We start from the raw sequence: 19213 nt of genomic DNA on the forward strand, positions 1-19213 counted from the left end.
TGTTTTTACTGTCATTTTTGATAAAAGGATTAATTTCTTTAATTAAACTTTTCAACAGTGTATACTGTATACATAATAACTTAATATAACCCTTATTCCTAATACTATAGCTGTACATACTGTAACACAATCAGTGCTTGAAGCCATTTAACTGAATGTCCTTTGGGTGAGAGCGCATGTTTTTGGGCGTGAGCTCTCAATGCAAACAAAACCATCCAGCTGATGTATTTTACAGAACACAAGTCTTTGAAGCAAAGAGCTTGTGCAACCAGTACGATACTATGGAGAGGAGAGCTCAAGCCTTAAAAGACTACGTACTGAAGCAGCCTGTTTGGAAGAAGGATAACCTTAATCCCAAAGCATGGTTAAAATCTGACCACGTCAAAGGTTTCACTGACTTTATTTTGCCAAAGGACATTGGTGAAGATGGTGGTTATGATAGTAAGGAGATGTGTGAGTATAGACCATCCTGCTTGAATGTCCTAATGATATTTCTTCTGTTTTACACTTATGATGATTCATCTGTACTATTAGCTGATAAAATGTCCTATTTACATGTTAATAATTATCAAGAAAATTGAGAAACAATTTTGTATTCGATCTGAATAGCCTATATTTTCTAAATTATGAGCTACATGTAAAAGACTTTTGTTTTTAGTTTTAACTTCAAGGAATTTTCTGGGTTTAGTACAATATAAACACAATCTACAGCATTTGTGGCATAATGGTGATTACCACAATTTCCACTTGTCTTAAAAAAAATATGGGTTACAGTGAGATATTTACAATGGGGCCAATCTGTGAACGTTAAATTGCTCACTGTTTCAATAGTAAAACAACAAGACATAAACAGTGTGTTATCATGAATTTCGTGTGGGGAAAAAATGAACCTTTTCTGTGTAGTTACATAAAATTGTACAACTTTCTTGCCTTCTTGCATGACAACCCATGTCTAAATTTCTATGATGAGTCACGCAGGTACTGGGCTACTCCATGATGTATTTATATACATCATTATATACATTTTTAAAAATTTGAACACAAAAAGTGACATTCTGCTGCTTTAAATAATTTTTTATTTTATTGTATTGAATATTAAAGCCATAAATTCTGTCGATTGGGCTTCACTTGTATTGACCCTGAAATGTTCCTAAATAATCAGTTTCGAATTTCAGCACACAGTTTAACACAAATGTGCCTGTGTGACACAGCTAGTGTTCATCTATCACTTGACATCATGTCTTCCAGCTATCCTTAAAGTGAACGCCCAAAACACAAACTGTACTCAGTGATATTTACACATCTCTGTGTACACCAGATAGAATAGTAGTTTATACTTGAATAGTTTACTTGTTTTTCCTGTAGTCTACAAAAAAATACCATGTTATACCATTGTACTCCAGTGTAAATATGTAAATGTTGAACCAATATGGAGATGATAATCATGCCATCTAATAGCCTACGTCACTCATACCATGGTGCTTTTTGTAAAGTACTTGTCAGTGCTATTGAACTGGTGATTCGACCCATACAGTGCTGGAGGTTGAGAAAGACTTCATAGAAGCAGCAAAGAGAAACGACGTGGAGGGCATGAAGCTTCTAGTGAGAGGCGTTAATGTCAATGCCAAGAATGTGGTATGTAAATAAACATCTAACTTATGCAGGTGTGCAATTTTTTGCTGTAGCAAATACAGATATGTTTGTTCAGCATCTGAGCGGTTCTTATGAATCTTGTGTCTCCTGTTAGCACGGTCGAACTGCTCTTCATTATGCTGTGGCCTTCAGAAATGTGGAAGTTGTTGATATGCTCCTTCGAAGGAGAGCCAAACTAGATTTACAAGATAAGGTACGTTTGCCCAAGCATTAATGATTTACCCTGTTACACTTAAGATCAATATGGTACTCGTACTGTGTTTCTGCAGCATGGACTGACTGCTGTTCACTTGGCAGCATGGTTTGGGAGTTTGGAAATCCTCAAGTTACTTGTTCAAGGTGGAGCTGACCAAAGCGTTGAAAATATGGTGAGGTGTTCGGTTACTGCACAGAGTGACTCATTCCATTGATTATTTCAGTTACTGTGTGTGTGTGCGTGCGTGCGTGCGTGCGTGCGTGTGTGTGCGTGTGAGAGAGAGAGAGAGAGAGAGAGAGAGAGTGTGAATAATTGAGGATGGGCCTTTGAAATATTCAATGGCCCTCAATTATTCTTTACATAATCAACACCAGTGACACAACATTTTAATTGTTTATTTAAATTATTTTAGATTTTCTCAAAATCATTTATCAGAAACATGACCCCCCCCCACCCCCCCCCCCCCCACCCCCACCCCCTTGACCTTTCATCTAAAAAATAATAATTATTATGGATGTATATTGCTGTAACACAACTGGCATTACAACTATTACATTTATGTGAATTACCATACATTGATTTAACAAGTGATATTAATTTCACTTTTACCTTTTTTATTAGCTGGAAAATTGTCTCTTCTCAACCAGATTTAAATATTGTAAATATTATTCTAGTGTTTTAAACCATATTTGTTTTTGTGATATGGTTTGTTTTTATAATAATTGTGTACATTGCAAATGTCATTAAAAGTGAGAGACAGCATGTGTCATTGCAATTGTATAACATCTCATACAGCTTACTCATAAAGGCAAATATTTAGGACATTTTAGAGCTTAATGTAAATCATTGTGTGTTCAGGAGGGCCTGAACATGATGCACTGCGCTGCCATGAACAATCACACTGATATTGTAGGATACATCGTTGATGACCTGCAAATGGGAGAACTTGACAAAGAAGAACAAGTAAGGAAACAGCAGCTCATCTAATATTAAAAACAACTATAATAAAAATAAAAAAAGTTAGATAATATAAAGATAATGTCCCTATTAGAGACCTTCAATACACACAAAGATAAAGTGTGTTGTTCTTCTGTCAGAATGGTAACAGACCTTTTGCCCTGGCCGCAGCACACGGCTGTGTTCGCATGCTACAGATGCTGATGGAGGAACCTTACAACATGGCCACCATGGAGGAAAATCAGGTTCATTTATTGAATACTTTAGTTTATAGATGTTTGTTTAATACAAAAAGGTGCATATATCATATTTTTGGTCACACTTTATAAGGTGTCTTTAACTACTATGTTAAAGCTGCTCCCGACGAGCTGGATCGCCTTGCATGGCTGACACCGCCGTCGGTGTATGAATGAGTGAGAGAATGGGTGAATGTGAGGCAATATTGTAAAGCGCTTTGGTGGCCATTGGGTCTGTGAAAGCGCTATATAAATGCAGTCCATTTACCATTTACCATTTTACTATGTACTTACACCAAAGAAATTGTTAGGTGCAATGTACTTACTATGTTTATGCATTATTGCAAAGCACTTTCACTACTATTGAGATAAGGTTTGGGTAGGTTAAGAGGTAAGGGAATGGTCAACGGTGTAATTACAGAAATGAATTAAAGCTGTAATTCCATGCAGGTATTTTTTTTAAAATATAAGTACAATGTCAAAACCTGTATGTATTTTTTTTATTATTATGTTAATTATAGCAAGACCTGATTTTGACTGTAATTCTCACCTCTTTTCCTTTCTGGTTGCAGGTTGGAGACACACCTCTGCATCTGGCAGCAAAGCACGGTCAACATGAAACACTGCACCTACTTCTAGACAACTTTGACATTCGTAATGAGGTCAACCAGGTAATAATCTGTCCTTTTAGGCATTATCAACACTTGTTCCAGAATCACTCAGAAAATACATGAGTGACACACACATTGATTTGATTCGTCTGCTGTGTGTGTGTAGGCGGGGCAGACCGCTCTGTATCTGGCTGCAGATGGAGCTCATGAGGACTCTGTACAAGCCCTTCTGGAGGCCCAATGTGACCCAAACATCTGTACCTTAGTATGTACTGGGGGATAATTTTAAACACTCCTTTTGAAAGCTACTACTAGATAATAATGACAGACTAAGAATGAATGAATTTAACCATGAAATCTAAAACAAATTCAGCATTGTGTCTTAGAGGATTGTTACCTGTGATGATTTTCAGAGCAGAAGCAGCCCTCTGCATCCAGTCTGTGAGAGGGGACACTTTCCAATTGTAAAACTCCTCCTGAATAGTGGAGCCCAAATAAACACTCAAAACAAGGTGAGAAATATAATTTCAAGTTTTTTTCTGCTGCCTGAAATTTTTGATGCTATTCACATTATTCTCTGTATCTCGCACTTATCTCTTCATGAGAATCGTTCAAATGTGTAATAAATTGTCATTAACGTATCTAGTTGAAGAGATCTGCTTTCAATAACTGATCAGTATATTTTAGTCAAATAAAGATTACATTTACTTCAGATAGGCTACCTTTAATGTACACTATTGTAAAAAAAAAAAAAAAAATTGGGGTCAGGAAGAAATGTATATATTTTTTCCAGCAAGGATGTATCATCAAAAGTGATAGTAAAGACATATTATAATGGAACAAAAAATGTACCAGCACAACTGTTTTCAGCATTGATGATAATAACAAGAAATGTTTCTTGAACACCAATGAATGTTCATTTATAAAACACTAACTGATGTTTTACTTGAAATGTTTTAAATGTGTATGAACATTAACAAAGAATAATGAATGCTGTAAATAAATTAAATATTTTTTTTATGTTAGCTACTGTTTTATTAAAAATGTAAAAATGCAGAATGTTTCCTGTGATGGGTAGGTTTAGGGATAGGGGCAGTGAAAGGGGATAGAATACAGTTTGTACAGTATAAAAACCATTACGCCTATGGAATGTCCTCACAAGTATAGCAAAACAAACCAATACACTAATGCTAGATTCATCAAGATTGATTGATTGATTGATTATTGATTGTTTCAGCATATGCATACTCCATTCCATCTAGCAGTGAAGAACTGTCATATTCCTGTAATCCACACCCTACTTGAGGCTGGCTGTGATCCAAACATAACAGATCATGTGCGTTTACTCACCTACTTTCATCCATCATTTATGAAATGATATTTGTCATTGCATTCATGTGTTTCAGTATTTTTTTTATTCATTCAACACACTCAGATGGGACAAACTGCACTCCATATCGCTGCTGAGATGGGGAAGGTGGATGTGGTCGAGATGATTCTGAAAGCCGAGGTGGATCTGGAGATTCAGGACAGGGTGACGGACCGAGTCTGAAATATTACAGTGCCTGATAAAGGTTTACAAATGTGGTCGAGAAATAAATTGTTTATGTATTATTTTCTTTTACAGCAAAATAAAACAGTTCTTGGAGTGGCGGCGAGGGGGAATATGGTTATAATTGTGGACATGATCATCAAAGCTGAGAGATATTTCAGATGGAAGTGCAATTATCAAATGGTGGGTATTCAGATTTCCAAATTGATCAAAGCAAACCATGAAATAAATGGTATTGTGTGTTGTAAAAGAGTGGGAAGAACATTTTCCTCCCAACAAATGACACGTGCTGCTATAACCTCAGCCACTCTCTATTAAACCCAGTGCCGGAAGTGTAATTCGATTTTAAAGCATGTATAATTCCATTCAGAAAGGTCACCACAGCGCATTTATTTGCACAAGGATTGCATGTGTCAAAAATGATCATCTTAACAACGGTGAACATGGACTAATAATATTCAGTGTGCTGTATATACCTGTGCTAATTTCAGCACCTGGCGAATCTGGCCTTTCTCAGAGCTTGATGTTATTTGATTACCCTTTCAGAATAACACAGATGCTATTGAGAGCCTTCACAGCGAATCACCATTGACGTTTAAATTAGATCACTCCCCTGACACGAATCCGCTGCGTGATATAATATGGGAGCTCGCATGCAAGCACCTCAAGCGCAATGACTGGAAGAAGTTGGCAGAGCTCTGGGAGTTCACTGAAGATCAGGTGGCTGCCATCGAGGAGCAGTGGACAGGTCATTATCTTCTATATAATCTTATCTTTATGTTCAGAAGAACCTCAAAATAAACCCCTAACAGGGAGTTCAGCAGCACCAACAGACAATCTTAGACCAATAACTGATGGTTGAAACTAATAATATTACTCTAAAATGCACACTACCACCAGTGTTGGGGGGTACGCATTACAAGTCACATGAGTTAAATAATCAGATTACCTTTTTTCAAGTAACTAGTAATGCATTACTTTTAAATTTACCCCCCAAAAAATGTTTTACTTTTTCAAATAAGTAATGCAAGTTACATTTTCACGTTTATTGACTGACACTTCTCTTGCCCCATGATGAGAGAAATTGTTTGTAAATCACAGAGGCGTTGTGTATTTGGTTATTATTAGGTTATTGTAGTTCTAGACAAATGTGAACATTCATTTACTCATCTCACTTGCACAAAAATAGATTTAGTATTCCTAAAAATGAATAAAAACCGTGAAATGCAAACTCAGAATATTATGCAAATCTGCAATAATGAAATACTAAATATATTTACTTTATGTCTCGGTTCCACAGACAGGGCTTCGAATAAGCCAGGATTACGCCTTAGCTTAATTAGGGCATTTAAGTAGCTTTTATAAATTTCCCCTAGAAGAAGAAAAACACATTACTGGTGTGCATCTAGAGGCAAAACAATGGCACTGACATATTCAGATATGCCCGTGCAAGTTGCTTTCGGTTAAAAGGCCGTGTTGCAGGGTTAATTTTTACGGGTTAACGTGACGTCATCACCGAATTGCGTGAAAAAAACGCCGTTAATACCAAAAACTTAAAAAACTGGTCTTTAAGACCATTTTTGAGACATTTTAAAAATGATATACATATCTTGAGTGCTTTATGTACCCATTAATCGACAGTGGTGGTTAACCTGCAACACGCCCTTTAAACATGCATTTTAGTCTAGGACTTGACTTCCTTGTTTGTGTAGGGCAAAGATATCTTATAGCTTTTTGGGTCATATTTCTAACATGCAGTCAAACGTGACACTTAGCAAACCTAGCCCGTTCAGATATTAAATATAATATAATGCAGTCTCAAAATCATTCAACCCTGCAGTTTTGAGACTGCAGAAGTCATTAAAAGTTGCATTTTCAGCTGAATTTGGGGAAAACCACTTGAAACATTTGTTGTGATGAGTTATTTCAATTACTTTTGTTTGATTTGTTTAGTCTGTAAATTGCCAATAAACTTGATTTGCAATGGGCGTTGTATAATTTAGATTACAACTGTGTGTATATATATTATATAATTCTAAATTCCATTGGAAGAAAAGTACTCAAATGTATTAAACTACAGATAGACCTGAATCAGAGACTCCCCCTTTGTTGTATCTAGGTCCTAACAGTTTCCAAGAGCATGGGAACAGGATGCTTCTGATCTGGCTTCATGGAATCATGATTGAAGGGAGCAACCCAGCCAAAGGCCTGTACGAGGGGCTGCTTTCTGTTGGGATTACAAAGATTGCTGGTAGGATGTTTTTAACTTATCTTTACTTTATGCCGTTATCTGTTTTCAATGTCTTGATCAATAATAAACTGTATAGTTTTTGCAACATCTTTTAAATGGTACATTTATTAGAGAGTGAGTTTTACACAGTCCTTTACATTCAAAATAGCAGAAAGGAAAGAATGAAATCTCATTATTACATACATTTCTGTCTCATCCCCAGAAAAAATAAGAATGGAGGGAACAAACGCTGACACAAGGAAATGCACAGTTTCATGAATCCAAGTTGCTACCGAGAAATAAAAGATGCTATGAACTAAAATTGTGCTTTATTTCCTAATTGAGACGCATGAAGATCTAGCAGCTAACTTTAATAAAACCTGTGAATTAAGATGCAGTACAAATTAATACAGAAGCTAACTGATCTAAAACAATCAGGAAACTGTTATGGATTTTGTTTATGGCTTTGTAAAACATTATAAAGTAAAAGGTGACACTTATACAAAGACTTTAAATAAAAGAAACCATATCACGTAATAAATAATGTTTCTTCAATTAAAAGTGTTCATTGGCAAATTTAGTAAATAAACATCTTACCTTCATTTCCACCATGTTATGATAAAAATAAATAAAAATTTGTACTAAAAATTTATTAACCTAATTTAAAGCCTCTAAACCTGACAAATGAAATACTGCGAATTACAGTATTCAGACCTGACACAAAAATGAGCAAGTGTGTGTGTGTTAATCCACAACTTTGATGGAGTGGATGTGAAAGGAGGAGGAGGAGGAGGGGCCTCTGGGCTGGCTGGAGGAGCTCTTGCTGCTGGAGACAGTCTGACTCTGAAGAGCGGCGCGAGGGAACTTAGCTGCTGTTGCCTGACCAACAGTGAGCTGTATATGAGGGGGAAAGAGGGAAATGGAATGAGCACTACTGCGTTTGATGTTCTGATATCACCACATGTACTTGGACATTTGCAGGGATGTCCCTTTATACCTGAGTGACAGGGTGGTGTCTTTCTACTACAACTGAGCTCATGGGAGGAGCCACACCCAAGACATGCAGGGCCGTAGGGGGGCGGCCCGTCCGGTTATGCTCTGCCCGTCCTGTCAAACGAGCGGTTACTGTCTTAGAGGCTTTCTGCTTGCCAGCGGTTACTATTCGTGCGTTCACCTAAAGAGGAGAACATTTTAGTTTCCAGAACATACGTGTATAAATGTTATCACAAACATTTTGAAAAGCAGCTTAGAAACAGGTTCAGCAGGCTGATATAAAATATTCAGCAATATGCCTGCAGTGATGGTACCTGTCTGAAGGAGCTTGTACTGCCCCCTGGTGGAACGGAAGAGTTCACAACTGTGGTGGAGAGAAGGGTTTCTGCTCTTGGGCCTGTGATTGAGCTAGACTGAGAGAGAAACTGGTCCTGAAAAGAGAGCAATAAATACAAATAATAATTTAACAAAGATAAAATTGTCGTTTTAAAGTTATTAAAGGGCACCTATTATGGAATTTTGAAATTTACCTTTCATGTAGTGTGTAACAGATCTAAGTGAACAAAAACATCCTGCAAAGTTGAAATATGAAAGTGCACCGTATATAAAGTTATTGTCTTTCAAAAGTAAGAGTCGACTCGGAGTCATTTTTATGAATCGTTAGAAGACCGAAGCTTTTTCTCTGACTAGATGACGTCAACTTGTAAAGTTATTTGAATACGATACGCCCACTTATTGCTCTCCAAGGCCAGGGACAACATCATGGCGACGAGACGCTGTGTTCTGAAGTGCGACTCAAGTGAAGTCAGCATTTGAAGACTAAGTGGCTACAATTCATACAACTATACCACAGAAGTATAGTCCGAGCCTTGTGCTTTGTTCGCGCCATTTTGAAGACGATTGCTTAACTTAAATGCAATCAAACTTGGATTCGCAAGTCGGCTGATATTGAAGGAAGGTTAATTTCTAAGTGTATTTGCATCAGCTTCCTCCTCCGTATCACAACCTGTAAGTGTTATTAATAATTGTTGCTTTTATGTTTTATGTATCATGCTTAATAATTATTTTGTTAGTTGTGTAAGCACCGTTTAGCTTCTAGGTCTTCAATGACAATTGTATTGAGATATGTGAAGTGTTGTTGTTTTCGGAGTTGTCTTATAGAATAGAATAATACCTCGTAGTAACAAATGCATTTTTTTTTTTTTTTTTTTTTTTTTGTAAAAACGTTAGGCCTATGTTTATGCATCGGGCTAACGCAAACAAAGACTGATTGTGCTTTTACAATATGAACTCTGGGCTATGCTCGCTAACATAACATTAAATTCTTTATCTTATTTTTTTACTACAAACTACAAAGCAGTGGACTATAATCATTATTATAACACGATTTAATTGATAAAAGCATCATTGTACTCCGTGTTAAACAATAAGTATTATCTATGTAAACACTGCTGGGTCATCTGACCAATCGCAGATTAGCGTCGCGCAAAGGAGGGGTTTGGAAAAATTAGTCGTTGAACGATTCATTTGGGAGTCGGTGAGCAAATCAGGTAAAAATAAATGCATATTATACGACAACTAAAGTGTTTTTTGTCATTGCATGCATGTAAAACTGTTGTTGTGGACTCCCAAAACAACATTAGGAACATTTTAAATGTCATAGGTGCCCTTTAAAAACAAATTGAAGTCAGACTGAAACTGAAGTTGTGAAAGTCTTTTCTTCCCTATTGCGACATATCTGAGTGAAAGTTTCTTGAACAAGAAAAATGTAGGGCAGGACTTGATTTTGTCCATCGGGAACTGGTTGGATGGTTGTGGTTTACTATTACTGAGATCTCTTGTGAGTGACAGGTTGTTGCGCCCTCGCGCCAGTACATGTCATCAGAGAAGATATTAAAGATTACGAGGGCATATACATTTTGAAAATGATAATGTACATAGAAAGATCCTTTATAATAAATACAACAATTTGTTGTAAATCATTATCTATACATAAACATCAACAGTAATATTGGCCATGCAAAGTTTAATTTTATAGGCTGACAGGCTGAGTTAATGGCAATTGTCATAAAAACACAAAAAAACATTAAGAATTTGGACTGATGCTCCAAACTTCATGTTGAAATGAAGAGCATCCTATTCACCTTATTTTCCACGACAACAAGGGTGACGTCATTGCATTCGTTTTGTAATCTTACTTCCGGCTGAGAGGGACCTACGCTAGTTGCTAGACGTAATTCTATAACGTTACGTTAGCTGTAAAATATGTCAAGTACTATATCTATGCTCCGTAAGGGGCTGCCATAACAATTAGATTAAGAGGATAGAACATTTGAAGTTTTCTATGTGCTCCCAATTTAAAACATTAACGGTATTAACGTTATTTGTCATTTTGTTAAAGTTATAGCTAGCTTTAAACAATCTTCTAACTACTGAACTAGCTACCGGATGTGCCGTGTCAGTTTAGCGGAAGTCGGATGACAAAATGCGGAAGAGCGAAGTATTAAAAGTGGGCGGGGCGGAATAAGGTGAATACAAAGGCATATCAATATGAAAACATTGTATAAAACATGACTGCTGGTTTCAAGAAATCGTTTAGAATCTTCCAGATTCAACAAGTGTTTGTTGCATGTCTTACCGCCTCTACATCGTCTGTATTGCTGTGGGAGGGGCCCGGCTGTTTTGGACTCTCCATGACAATCGGACTGAGCCGTGCAGACGAGACGGTTCGTGGAGGGTGATTAGCCATTGAGCTGGTGCTTGGCTCGTCGTCTGGAGGTGGAACATCTACACACACAGAAATAAAGGCTGGACTGATTATACTGCTTAAGGTTTGATCTTTGAGACATTTACTACTTTTATTTAAATTATTCTTTCGGATTCAATTTCATTCTTTTAATATCAAAATTCTGTCTCAAATTTAAATAAGGGTGCATTAGTGAAATTTCATAGGCAAATAAGGTCCATTGTTTTTTGTGTTAACATCACATATGTCAACTTGCCATTTCTACAAGGGAATTTCAAAGCGAAGTGTGTCATTTCAGCACCAAACTGCAACACTGATTGGTATTGCAGAAAACATGATTTTTTTTTATTTTTTTTACAATCAGCTTCCAAAACACTACCCTTTTGCTCACCCCAAACTCAACATATGAATGGCTGGCGTATAGTTATCTGTACACTCTGGATTATGACAAAGTATTTTAACAACAACAACAAAAATATACACTTCACCTTTAAAGTAAACCGTTGTCTACCCTTTCTGCATTTTTCATTCAATAATATGAGCTACAGGTGGGACAACTGAAGGGAAACCGGTTGATTATGAAGCAGGAATATAAAACTTTTGATTAATAAAGCCATAGGCTAGAAAACTGCTACTGAAATCAATCTGATTTAGTTTTCATGTAACATTATATGCCTAGAGTGTATTCAATTATTTAGAAATGACCTTTTGTCAAAATAGGAGGATTTTTTTTTACATTCAAAATGTTTTTGTTTAGTGGATTATCCGTCATAACGTACACTTCAATTATGTAAAAATCAATCATATTAAACTACTATATCATGCCTTTCATAAATGTAATCATTCCCACTGGAGAAATTGAGCTGAATCTCTCTATTGTCTTACCACGGTCCAGTCTACCCGCTTCTCCAGTGTTAAACATACTAAGGGCCTCGATGTTGAGTGCACAGACCCCACGCATGAAAGCTTTCTTCATAGAGTCCTCGTAGCGATCGCGCTCCGTGTGCAGCCTGTGGATCTCAGCTTGAGCTTTCTGGAGCTCCTCTACATGCTGACAAACACAATATTTATTATGTTATTATTTCATATAATGTCCACATTCAGTAACTTACTGGAATCACTAACACCCAAGATAAAAAATTTTTTTAAAAAGCACTTTCACTCAAATTTCCGTGTGGGTTTCACTCACCTGTGCCATCTTGGCCTCATAGTCTGTAGAGAGCTGCATGCAGACGTCCTCTGCTCTGGCACAACACGCTCTCTCCACACGCTCCCGCCACCTGTTCTGGATGAGCGAGCGCCAGCCTGCCCACACCTTCCTCTTGAGCTGCAAATGATAGTGCTCCTCGGCCAGTCTGCGCCCCTGTGCCTAAAACACAGAGAAATGCTTTCGATCAGATTCAGAAGATTGAAATAAGGCTCGTTTTTGAAAGAAGTTTTATGTTCACAAAGGTTGTATCAGTTTGATCAAAAATACAGTAAAAACAGTCATATGAAATATTATTACAAATGAAAATAACTGTTGTAAATATATTTGAAATGGTCATTTATTCCTGTGATGGCAAAGCTGAATTTTCAGCATCATTACTCCAGTCCTTAGTGTCACATGATCCTTATGAAATCATTTTAATATGATGATTTGGCGCTCAAGAAACATTTCTTAGTATTATCAAACAGTTGTGCTGCCTAATATTTTTATGAAACATTTTTTTCTTAGGCAATAAATTAAAAAAACAAACTAAAACATTGGGCAAAAAATAAGGGTATTTCTACAATTTATCTGAAAACTTTGCGTGATGCTGCATTCATACCGAACGTCACTGCTGTTGTTTTGGCTTCATTACATCTTTAAAGGGACAGTTCACACAAAAATAACTAATTCTGTCATAATTTACTGACCCTCATGTTGTTTCAGACCCATAACACCTAAACCTAATCATATAAAGAAATCATATCTCTTCACAAGACTTGGATTAAACCACGCAATTGCATACAGATTCATTTTAGGATGCCTTTGATCTTGTAATTTTTGGTAACCTGGACTTTCAATGGAGGGACATTGAAATAATCTTAATATGCGTTTTTAAGATTAACCAGTCTTATGGGTTTGAAATGACATGAGGGTGAGAAAAGGCTGACAGAATTTTCATTTTGGAGTGAACTGTCCCTTTAAATGCAGATAGTCTGCAATTTTAAATGAGAAAATGAATACAAAACACAAGCCTGTCTTAACTCTCAATCTGACATGAGTAAACAGCCCGGTGTGTGTGTGTGTGTGTGTGTGTGTGTGTGCGTGCAGTCAGTCAGTCAGAGCTGCCCCGGGCCGTCTCACCTCCTCTCTGGCAGAACACTGCTGCAGTCTCCACTGGGTGAAACTCCTCATCAGCTCCAGCTTCTCCCTCTGCCTGTCAACCGCTCTGCTCAGATTCACGATCACCTGCAGAAGGCAAAGGCCAAGGAGGAGATGACAGACTGGAAAACACAGACTTACAGCCTGTTGAAAATTGGGAGTCAGAGCCACATGTGTTTGTGTTTTGAATGATAAATTGTGTTGCTGTTTCATATACCATTTCCCAATATTTTGCACCCGTATCTTATTATATTCAATACCAATATATCGAAATGTTTATAAGCTTAATACTGCAGGACCAGCCAATTAGTTTCAATAAATAACATCTGACTTAAAGCATTTTCACACCAAGAATGATAACTATAACAATAACTATATTAGCGTCCAAACCACAGACTGTAAAAAATATATGGACGTACTAGTGTCCATGACGTCACCCGTAGGTTTCTGAAGAGCGTTTTTGCCATCTTGGCAGCCCGTTACTGCACATCATTCCCGGATAAACGAAAATGGGCAAAGAGGCGGGATTATCTGAGGTGACGTGACGGCTAACAGACAGTAGACAAACGGCAAGTAATGACAGCAGTAGCAATCCACCTGTCACTCAAGTGGCCACACCCTTAATTATGCTGAACTTTAAGTTAACTCAACCTCTGGTCAGAGCCTGACTCCACACACTGGCTATATTTGAAAAATGCTGGAAAAGTGGGCAGAGCCCAGCAGAGGGGGGTGTGCACCTGACACACATCTCTCTGTAGGGAAGGGGCGTGATGAGCTGGTACCTGCTTACGTCACGCAGTACTACAACATCCAATAGGAAAATTCAACTGCAGTAGCCACCGTTCAACCTGAAGAGGGCAGCACTCAGACGTTTTTACACCATATATTGTAGAATTAAAACACTTTATACCCAAATGTCAACAAATTTACTTGAAATCAAAGAACAGCATTAATAAAGCCCCAGTCTTACAGATCATTAACTAAAAAAAGTTGTTTAGGGTTTAGTTACCCTTTAATATAATTTAAACGGATTCACCCCCCTCACAGTTGTCATGATGGGGAAAATTAGCTACCGTATATAGACATAAAAACACTTTGTACCAGACTGTAAAAAAAAAATTCTGCTGTAAAGTTGGGCATATTAAGTTAACATGTGATTGACTCTCTTTTGGAGCCCGTCTCTAACGGCCAGTCGATAAATTGCAGTTTAAGTCACTTCTGTGTTGGATTCAAGAGAGAGACTGAAAGGTTGCCATGTTAAGTTTTGTCATGTTATTCTGATTGGCTGTCAAGGTTATCATTCATCAGCAGGATAAAAAAAAATTGGAGTGCAATTCCAATAATATTGTTTCTCTGTGCGTGGTTGCTGTAGTGGTGTGGACTTGGTGTTAGCCTTTTATATTTAGAACTATATCTTAATCTTTATAGCTATCGTCCTTGGTGTGAATGGGCATTCAGTCTCAATATCTGTGCACACCTCATCTTTCCTCAGGTTAGAGATCTGGTAGGTGTTGACCAGGTGTTTGAGACCGTCCATCTCAGCATTTACAGTAGCCATATGTGCTGCATGTTTCTCCCTCTCCTTCTTAAGCTCCAGTCTGTGCTGCTCCACAAAAGCCAGTTTCCACTTCCTCAGCTCCATCATCACATTACTCTGCACACATACCAAGAAACGGTTTCCTATAATGTATTACGGTATGCAGCAAAATGGTACAAAACGTACAATTGCAAGACAAACCTTAAGGTTTGTGCTCCAGGTGTCCAAAATGTTCTCCATCCTGTTCAGATTCTCATCCGAGATGAACATCTCTGTCATGACGGTGATCAGAGCATCAGCACTGCTTTGTCCTGATATGTCTGATCTTTCCTCAGATGACACAGACCTGGCTGCCATGCACTCACCTGAAGTAAAAGCAATATTATATATCAGATAGTTCCGATTCTTAAGGGTACTTTCCTTACAAGCATTACTGACACACTGCAAGCAGAGAGAATGGATCTTTAATTTCTGCTCGCCTTTCTTTAGAACATTTGCAGTACATTCGCAGCAGATAGACAAAAATGGCGTCATGTGCTAATGCTTAGAAAACAAAACTAAAAGTAAAAAAAAAAACATGTTTCCGCCTTCTCCTTCATCATCATTACTAAGGAAACATTGGTAAACAGCTGCTGCTCTGATTATACAAACGCATCACGGTTCAGACCCAAATAATATGATGTGAACACAATCCAGCGGGATAGGGGAGAAATCTAACTCGGGTTCGGACCAGGCAATCGAACCAAGTGTAAAGCACCCTAAATTCTGATTGAACGAGACACACCCTAATCAAAAGAAAGAAAGAGGACTAAGAAATTCATTTTTAAATGGCTTCATGATGTTACCCTCAGATGTTCGACTTGGCGGTCTGGATTCTTCTAATGGAGGAGTTGGTGTAGCCCCGTTGTTTGGGTGCCCTTCATTATCTGAAATAAAACAAAGGAAACAACACTTTTCTAACCCTTTTTGACTCCAAGACAATATTTGAAGGCCCCCCAAAATATTTCTGATACTTATATTATGAAAAATAAATAAATACAAAATTCAAACTTTTTATTTACAGAAATTAGGAGTGGCAAAATATTCCAAATAATTAAAACTCCATTATTCCGTAACTGAACGTTCTTCATGGTTTACATTTTGTATTACAATGAACTTAGATGGCATTTCTAGTTTTTAAGTTTACTTATAAATAGCAATTTCTACCAAATTGAATATTTTAAGAGCTATATTTACATTTGATATATCAATTATAAAAATATTCCACACAAAAAAAAAATCCATAACTTTTTCATTTCTAGAAATTACTACAATTCTCACATTCACTATATCCAGATTGTCAAATATCCTAAGAACCCTGGTTTTAAAATAAAAAAGGCAGTTGTTAATGAAGCAAATTAAATTAAGAAAATTTTTTTTTAGCTGTCTAGATTGTATAAACCTTGTTTTGTCTTATTTGAAATCATTTTAAGCAGGCCGAGTAAGACACTGATTAGCTGGTTCAGGTGTGTTCAATTGGGGTTGGAGCTAAACTCTGCAGGACGGTGGCCCTCCAGGACCGAGTTTGCAGACCCCTAATTTTAAGCTATCCTGTGGCCACTTTGGAAGTGTGCTGAGATCCCAATCCTGCTCCTGGAGGGTCACTGACCTGCAGTGTTTAGCTCCAACCCCAATTAAACACACCTGAACAGCTAATCAAAATCTTAAAAGGCATACTACAAACGTCCAGGCAGGTGTTTTGAAGCAGTGGCCCTCCAGGAACAGGTGTAGACACCCCTAACCTAGTGACCCTGGCCCCCCTGGTTGAGAATCACTGCTTTACACCTATAAACCTTTCAACATTAGTGTGTCTGCACTCTACAACTTGGAATGATCTAGCATTATTATCTCCTCCTAACTATGTTACATTTTAGTATGGAATCCATTCAGTAAGGAGTCTACCTGCAGAAGGTTGAGCTGGTGTGTCTCTTTTAATAGTATGCTGTGAACTGGAGAGTTGAGTTGTACTCAAGTTGAGCTGTGATGGGAGACTCGGTTCATATTTAGGAGTCACCACAGCATACCGAAGAAGTTCTTCGTATTCATCCTGAAAATTTAAAAGAGAAGGAACAACACCAAAGTGTCCTTTAAACAGACAGGACAGAAAAGCAGTCACTTATCTTAGTGACTTTTGCAACGGTGGATATAATAACTCACCTGAAGCACAGAGGAAACTGAGCTGCCTCTGTCTGAATCTCTTGGTAAATCTGGACTATTGCGCTCCCCTTCATCTGATGACATCTGAAATACAGAATGAACGAGGACTTGTGATGTATGACAATGTTTGGATGACTCATTTTACTTTAAATTTACCAAAATAGCCGATTCCTCTTAAAGATAAGAATCCTGATTAACAGTTACTTCATCATTAGGCTACTTCAAACCTGTCTAACTCTACCAAGTTATCATTGTTAAAAAAACGACTTAAATCTGTCAGCTAATACATATATTAATTTTGCTATTTAAAACACTATTAATAATCATGTAGCGTTACTTAACTTATATAACGATACATAACAGTTACGTCGAAAGACTAACAAACTTTGCTACGTTTTTGTTTATTTGAGCAGCAGTGATTCATTTATCAACTAAGTTAACGTTAGGCAAGAAAACCGTCAACTTTATTAACCGTTAACTGTTTATTATAATGTTCTTCTATTATATTGTACAGTAAATAAAACGCAGGTAGAGATATAACGTTAAACAACCAGTCCCTGAGCTAAAGCAAAAGTGCAACCTAAGTTCCTGCTAAAGCTTCATAATAATAACACTTTGTTAGCCTCTTACTGAGTTCCTAGGCTAAATCTAACGTACAAAGCATCGTTGCGGTAAAGATATGAAACTGTACGATCATTACCTTCTCGGCTAGAGTTTTAAAGGTATTTGTTCCTCTGTTAAGACAACGAATGCTTTCAATCTGCAAGTGCCCACTCTACTGTTAAAAGCCCTGTTTCAAACTGCTAGCCGCTAGAGTAAAAGTCTATTTGATTGGTTGAAAATGTGGCACGTCTATCTTGGCTATTGTGATTGGGTAGACTGTTTCCGTGGTAACAGATACGCGGAAGCGTCTGTTGTATCCACTCTGTTGTATCCATAGATAGACAGTTGACAGTTGCCTAAACTATTTTTTTGTTTCTTTTTTTCTTTTCTAAAAAAAAAATTGCAATAAAAAGGGTAAAATTGCAATTTTTTTAAATATCACTTATTTAATAGCAACCTGGAATAGTGTATATTCATACATTTCTTCATCATTTATTTATTTATTTTCATGTTACATTATTTTGTTTTAATCCATAAACTTTCTGATTATTTCCAGGTTTCAAATATATATTTTGAATCCCAGATTTGCAATGTGATCTCAGACTTTTGGACTCTTCTAATTTAGTCATCAACTTAGAAATAAATAAAGGAAATCAGAGAAGAAAATCACGGGAAATTCTAAGGCCAAATAGATAGCTTAGCCTATATCATAAGTTAACATTAAAGCATAAAGAATCATAACGGCAACTGATTCAGACCTAATAACACAATGACCTTCATGAATGAAAGCACTGCACTGTTTCATCCTATACCCTGCAGGAATTTTGTGTTGGAGTGCTTCATAATTCGGCCACCAGAAGAGCCTTCTGAGTGGATACTTACTTACTCTCTGATGACTACAATATCTCCTAGGCTTTTTTGATTTCAAAAGGTAGACTAGATTTAGACATGTACTGTAATACACTACATTACACAAAAACACAATATAGGCCTATATATATGTACCCTAATTACTGATGTTCTGAGGCCTATAGCTTAAAGAATACTATCTTTGCCATAAAAAATATCATCTCAGTTCTGACATTTGCTTTGAGAATTGAAAGGAACTAGAATATAATGTACTAAAGTGCTTTTGTTTAATGAATTGCATAGAACATTGGCACCGACCCCAGTGGATTAGCCTATAACACTCAGCCTACAGCATTGAATAACACAGGGACGCATGCAGGCTATTTAGAGTTTGGCTCATAATCTGTGTAAATTGCTCTATTGCAGCACCTTGATCAAATGTGCAGCTTGATTTTAAATACAGCTTCTGAATCTTAAAGCACAACCATGTTTGCGTTTTCCCTC

The 19213-nt window shown here is 37.1% G+C and overlaps 2 protein-coding genes across 5 annotated transcripts; one reads left to right on the plus strand and one right to left on the minus strand.

Annotated features, from left to right (window-relative positions):
- The first annotated feature begins 196 nt into the window (after positions 1 to 196).
- On the plus strand, positions 197 to 7792 carry ankdd1b (ankyrin repeat and death domain containing 1B). The gene is made up of 15 exons (XM_079608059.1): positions 197 to 453; positions 1535 to 1635; positions 1748 to 1846; positions 1923 to 2021; positions 2708 to 2812; positions 2947 to 3051; positions 3615 to 3713; positions 3820 to 3918; positions 4067 to 4165; positions 4891 to 4989; positions 5089 to 5187; positions 5281 to 5388; positions 5752 to 5953; positions 7325 to 7456; positions 7659 to 7792. The coding sequence occupies exons 1-15, from the start codon at positions 282 to 284 to the stop codon at positions 7712 to 7714; spliced, it is 1674 nt and encodes a 557-aa protein (XP_079464185.1). The 5' UTR covers positions 197 to 281; the 3' UTR covers positions 7715 to 7792.
- Positions 7368 to 18146, minus strand: poc5 (POC5 centriolar protein homolog (Chlamydomonas)). 4 transcript variants are annotated; one of them, XM_079608054.1, is made up of 13 exons: positions 17958 to 18146; positions 17258 to 17341; positions 17003 to 17147; positions 15907 to 15987; positions 15263 to 15426; positions 15002 to 15178; positions 13507 to 13611; positions 12364 to 12543; positions 12060 to 12225; positions 11067 to 11200; positions 8743 to 8859; positions 8433 to 8609; positions 7368 to 8329 (listed from the first exon to the last, which is right to left on the minus strand). In XM_079608054.1, the coding sequence occupies exons 2-13, from the start codon at positions 17339 to 17341 to the stop codon at positions 8180 to 8182; spliced, it is 1680 nt and encodes a 559-aa protein (XP_079464180.1). In that variant the 5' UTR covers positions 17958 to 18146; the 3' UTR covers positions 7368 to 8179. The 4 variants fall into 4 exon arrangements, with proteins under 4 accessions (XP_079464180.1, XP_079464179.1, XP_079464182.1 ...); XM_079608053.1 differs by having other exon boundaries at positions 7384 to 8329; positions 11067 to 11215; positions 17958 to 18094; XM_079608056.1 differs by lacking the exons at positions 17003 to 17147; positions 17258 to 17341; positions 17958 to 18146 and adding exons at positions 16382 to 16418; positions 16503 to 16711 and having other exon boundaries at positions 7519 to 8329.
- Between the last annotated feature and the right edge of the window lie 1067 nt (positions 18147 to 19213).

This window comes from Phoxinus phoxinus (assembly GCF_949152265.1).
Source record: "Phoxinus phoxinus genome assembly, chromosome: 3".
NCBI lineage: Eukaryota > Metazoa > Chordata > Actinopteri > Cypriniformes > Leuciscidae > Phoxinus > Phoxinus phoxinus.